This window comes from Oryzias latipes, chromosome 10 (assembly GCF_002234675.1).
Source record: "Oryzias latipes chromosome 10, ASM223467v1".
NCBI lineage: Eukaryota > Metazoa > Chordata > Actinopteri > Beloniformes > Adrianichthyidae > Oryzias > Oryzias latipes.
Window position 1 is genome coordinate 18051682 of NC_019868.2, and position 5811 is coordinate 18057492.

Consider the following 5811-nt stretch of genomic DNA (forward strand, 5'->3'; position numbering starts at 1 on the left):
GGAGTAGTTATGGGAAGATTTTAAGAGCATATATTTTGTCCCCTTGCCATTGTTCTTTCAGCAGCTCTTATCTTTGATGAGTACCTTCAATGACATCCCTCTGTTTCCGAGAAAGTTAGTAAAGGACCTAATAAGCAATCTTCCAAGTAGAAATCTTACAGATTAGAGCAGCGAGGAAAATCTTGATTTTCTGCACAGTCCTTAGAACAGTTTCAGCATTTAATCATCATCATGGCGAGGCTTCGTAAACGAAGATTATGAAGAGGGCTGTCCATGTCTTCTACAAGCTCGCTCGTGGCTGAGCAATCCAATATGGGAAAGGCAGATCCTGCAGCAGAGGCTGCAGGTGAAAGTCTGTTCTGGATTCGGTGCAGTCGTGAGGCCGGCTATTCTCATTTGCCGTTTGTCTTTTAGCCTAGTCCGTCGCTTGTCTTCAAAAGAGGAGACAGCGTCTTTGATGTACTGGCGCCAGGTGTCACGGTCTTTTGCAAGAGTAGACCACTGACGATGGTTGATGTTACAAGCACCAAGGGATTTCTTAAGAGAGTCTTTGTATCTCTTTTTTGGTGCCCCTCTATCTCGCTGGCCTGATGCAAGTTCGCCATACAGAGTGATCCTTGGCAGTCGGTGGTCCTCCATCCTGGGTACATGCCCAGCCCACCGCAGTTGCGACTTAAGAAGCATGGCCTCTATGCTTTGGATGTCTGCCCTCTCGAGGACTTCAACATTGGTGACAAAGTCGCTCCAATGGATGCCAAGAATGGTGCGTAGACAGCGCTGGTGAAAACGTTCGAGGACTCGCAGATGGTGCTGGTAAGTGACCCAAGACTCAGAGCCGGAAAGAAGGGTGGTCACCACAACTGCCCTGTATACACTGATCTTGGTGGGTTTTTTCAGGTGCTTGTTGTTCCACACCCTACTGTGGAGTCTGCCAAAGGCACTATTCGCCTTGGCGAGCCTGTTGTCTAACTCTTTGTCGATCCTGGCATCTGAGGTAATTGTGCACCCCAAGTAGGTGAACTGCTGGACAGCTTTTAGTTCTGTCTCTCCAATATAGACATGGGGAGGCTGGTACACTTCCCGAGGTACTGGCTGGTGGAGGACCTCTGTCTTCTTTAGACTAACTTCAAGTCTGAAGAGCTTGGCAGCATCTGCAAAGCAGGAAGTTAGTCGCTGAAGTGCTCTCTGGGTGTGAGCTAGGAGAGCTGCGTCATCGGCAAAGAGGAGGTCACTGATCATTTGCTCACGGGTCTTGGTGTGAGCCTTCAGTCGTCTCAGGTTGAACAAGCTGCCATCGAGGCGGTAGCGAATGTACACGGCATCCTCGTCATCAGGGCCATCAGTGGCTTGCTTTAGCATCATGCTAAAGAAGATCGTAAAAAGAGTGGGTGCCAGGACACAGCCCTGTTTTACGCCGTTGGTGATGGGGAAAGTTTCTGAAAGGTCGCTATTGAGCCTGATCTGGCCGCTCTGGTCTTCGTGCAGCTGAACAACCATGTTGAGGAATTTGGGTGGGCAGCCGAGACGTTCCATGATCTGCCACATTATTGGCAGTGGCTAGATCTAGCTTGGAGCTAGACTAGAATGGAGTAGTAAGGCGTCTCCTTCCCTCCACTAGCCTGGGTGTGCACTTCGGGCAAGTGCTAGTACACCCTTAGCCTCCCTCATCAGGGTAACGATAAATCTTTCAATCCCAGAAATGTCTGCATGGGATCCATCGATTTCTGGTCGGCATCATGTTTCTGTGGCATGTGCCACTGGGCGTATGAACCTCATCCTGAGGTCACCGGCCAACATATTTCTCGCGCCTCCGAGGAAGGTTTTTGAGCCAGAGGCTAGGACACGGACAGTCTGATATAAAACCTACGATCCGTGGACCTCGCTGTCACCGTCCCAGCTTGCTAGGCCACGACAGATGAACCACGGGTGTAAAGGGTGGGGCCAGAACCGCGCACACTGCACTTCACCTTAAAATCCCACTGCGCAGGCCCGAAGGACAAGTCCACGTCCATGTGCCACTTACTCCTCAAGTCCACTGGCAGCCGCAGCTCCAATCCTGCATGCAGGCGGTTCAGGATATTGGTCGCTTGTTGCTGAAGCAAGGAGATGACGGCAACACTCGGCAACACCCTGAACGACCAAGCAGCCTTTTTTAGGGACGCACTGCTTGCTCCACATGGAGAGGGGCCTAGAAAAGGTGGCCTAAACAAAGCTCATCTCCTCCCATACCCTGTTGGCTAGCCGCGGTCAACGGGCATCTTTGAAGCGGTCGAACATCAAGGAAAAAAAGGTTCCCACCTACCTCAAAAGGTGTAAAAGGTTTAAAAGTGGCATGTTGGAACATCAGAACCATGCTGGACGCAGGCAGTCGTCCCGAACGTCGTTCTGCTCTCATTGCGCATGAGCTATCAAGACTCTCCATCGATATTGCAGCCCTTAGTGAAGTCCGATTCCCAGGGGAAGGTAGTCTTAGAGAGAATAGCGCAGGTTACACCCTCTTTTGGTCTGGCAGGCCGGAAACAGAGAGACGCCTTTCTGGAGTTGGTTTCTTTGTTAGAAACTCCATCGCCTCAAAGCTGGAAAACCTTCCAACTGGCCACTCTGACCGCATCATCTCCATGCGCCTACCACTAAGAAACAAGTACCATGCAACCCTCTTCAGCATATATGCTCCAACTCTCCAAGCGGAAGCTGCAGAAAAGGAAAATTTTTATGCCAATCTCCGCAACCTCCTGCAAAGTGTCCCAGCAGACGACAAGGTTATTATCCTTGGCGACGTCAATGCCAGAGTTGGCCAAGATTCAGTAGCCTGGAAAGGTGCACTTGGCAAACACGGTGTTGGCAGCTGCAACGACAACGGGCGCCTGCTGCTGGAGCTTTGCACCGAGCACCAATTCACCATCTCAAATACCTTGTTTCAGCAAAAGGCCAGTCTGAAAACTATCTGGATGCATCCTCGGTCAAAACATTGGCACCTCATCGATTACATCATAGTGCGTCAGCGAGATACCAAAGATGTCTTGCACAACAGAGTGATGCCCAGCGCAGAGTGCCACACAGACCACCGCCTTGTGCGCTGCAAACTCAATCACCACTTCAAGCCGAAACCCAAGAAAGGTGGAGCGCTAAAGAAGAAATTGAACATCAGCGGCTTACAGTCAGCTGAAACCAAGGCAAAATTCCAAGCAAGTCTACAGTCCAGGCTTGAAGACACCAGCCGCCCAAGTGATCCCTCCCCTGTACCACTCTGGGAGCAACTCAAATCTGTTATCCTGCAGACCTCTGAGCAAGTACTTGGATTCTCCAGCAGAAAGAACAAAGACTGGTTTGATGAAAATGATCTGGTAATCCAGGAATTGCTTGCAAACAAGAGAACAGCTCATCAGGCTCATCTAGCCCAGCCGTCTTGTCCTGTGAAGAAGGCTGCCTTTCGTCTTGCGTGCAGCAACACCCAACGCAAACTCAGAGAAATCAAGAACGAGTGGTGGACCATCCTTGCAGTAAGAACTCAGCACTGTGCAGACACTGGCGACCTCAGGGGGTTCTACGAAGCCCTTAAGGCAGTGTATGGGCCCACGCACCAAATCCAGAGTCCCTTGCGCAGCTCAGACGAACGGAGGCTTCTAGCAGACAAGACTTCCATCTTGGACCGCTGGACTGAACACTTTCAAGCCCTCTACAGCGCTGATCGTGTGGTTGGCGTGTCAGCAATTCTCCGTATTCCCCAGCAACCACTCAAGGAGGAACTGGACGAGGCGCCTTCTATGGATGAGACCTTAAAAGCCATTAAGCAACTGAAAAGTGGCAAGGCAGCAGGAGTTGATGGCATCCCACCAGAGTTATGGAAGCATGGTGGCCCAGCGTTACACTCCAAACTCCATGAACTGTTTATCTGCTGCTGGGAGCAGGGAAAATTACCGCAAGATCTCCGTGATGCAGTCATCATCCCCCTCTACAAGAACAAGGGAGTAAAGTCTGATTGCTCAAACTACAGAGGGATTACCCTACTCTCCATCGCAGGGAAAATCCTTGCAAGAATCCTACTCAACAGACTTGTGCCCACCATTGCCAAAGACCATCTTCCAGAATCCCAATGTGGCTTCAGAAGCAACAGGAGCACAACTGACATGGTGTTTGTCCTTCGACAGCTTCAAGAAATGTGTCGTGAGCAGAACAAGGCACTCTATGTAACCTTTGTCGACCTGACCAACGCGTTTGACACTGTGAGCCGAAAAGGCCTGTGGCAGCATTTAATATACCATCATCAAACATCAAAGCTAGATATTTGACTTTTACTGCCATTTTTGTCTCATCTTTTCCCAGCCTATGTAAACCTCTTCTGGGCAAAGATTTAGATACAAACCAGGAATTTATATCTCCAGAAATAAAAGGATCAGAAACAACAGACTCAAAAAAAATCAACCAAAATGAGTTAACTTCCAAACCTGACCTATTCTAAAAAAATAAATAGGAAAGATAAAATACAAAAAATAACTATGACTTAAGCAAAGGTTGTCAATTGAGGCTTCAGTTTCCTTTCTGCAGTTTGGAAGAAGTCTCTTTCTACTGTCAATCGACAAGAGCATTTTTTCTCTACTTTTTTTTGTTAATTTCTAAAAACATGTAAAGGTCAAGCTCATCTGATTGATATTCACCTGTGTGCGTCATTCAATTTGTTAATTTTTGAAATGCTGTGAACAAAAATGTCTGAGTCGCAAGGACACAGAGTGTCTTGTAGGAGGAATGGGCATAATAATAATAAATTGGTCTTTTTCAAGGCTGATGTGTATTTGTGTTTGGGGTTTTGTCCTTTGTAGCTGAACCCATGGCTCTATGTATGCACAATCTGTTTCTCATAGTGTTTTGAACAATAACCATTGCGTTACAATTTTTGGGGAAAAAGTCTTTTTTATCTCAGTCTTTTATTCAACAGTCAGTAGTAAAATACTATTATAACTGTCAAATGTAGATAGATATGTCTCTGATAATCGGTTATGTCTTTTTGTGCACATTCAGAATCAGATGAAAAACATTTTTTTAAAGATCTAATCTGTGTAGAAATTGGTCAGAAATAAAACCAAAAAATGGCATGAAACTGTTTTTTGACTTTTCACAACATTTTATTTTTGATTTGTTAAATAGATAAGTTATCAGCAGTGAGGCCTCCCACATCACTAATGATTGTTTGACACCTTGATCATTTAATTCAAAACTTGCTGCACAATATAAATAAATATGATGGCCCAGGTAAAACATCTAAGTATGTCACACATTTCACTAGCGATGCAATTTTCTTCCAACACTTTTGTAATTTGTATAAAAAAATGTAGTGGCATCACCACAATTGTAAAAACACAACTTTCCAACAATATTATCAAAAAAAATAATTATTGCATCAAAAAAATATATGAAAATATAACTGATCCTTCTTGAAAATTCCTTGACATATACATCTCTTTGATTTAAAACTACTGCTGTCAAAAATACAAAACATTTATATAAAGCAGTTAATGAGGATGCAAGGGCACTTCCTGTTTTAGGCTGGCTTGAAAGCAACATAAATAGATCAATAAGTCTGTTTCTGAACACACAATAGACATTCAACATTTGATTTCCCCAGTTATTAGATTTGTCCATGTAAACAACATAACCCGCTGTCCTTCATTCCATTAAAGCAGAAATCCGATAATGTGAAGTCGGTTAGCACGTGGATTTCTCCCAAATCCACTTATTTGTCTGGCAGGTATCCATGTTTTTATCCGATTTATTTCTTAGTTTTACATCAGTAAATGTAAACAACAAGTGAAGATC

General features: G+C 45.7%; 1 protein-coding gene across 1 annotated transcript; it reads left to right on the top strand.

Moving 5' to 3' along the window:
* Nucleotides 1-2106: 2106 nt before the first annotated feature.
* LOC111948070 lies at nt 2107-4332 on the top strand. The gene is made up of 3 exons (XM_023959484.1): nt 2107-2165; nt 2267-4223; nt 4324-4332. Exons 1-3 carry the CDS (start codon nt 2107-2109, stop codon nt 4330-4332), a joined length of 2025 nt encoding a protein of 674 aa, XP_023815252.1.
* The last annotated feature ends 1479 nt before the right edge of the window (nt 4333-5811 follow it).

Coding starts and splice junctions, on each gene's coding strand:
- LOC111948070 (XM_023959484.1), top strand. CDS start 2,107: ATGACGGCAACACTCGGCAACACCCTGAACGACCAAGCAGCCTTTTTT. Junction 2,166..2,266: donor GCCTTTTTTAGGGACGCACT/GCTTGCTCCACA, acceptor GCATCTTTGAAG/CGGTCGAACATCAAGGAAAA.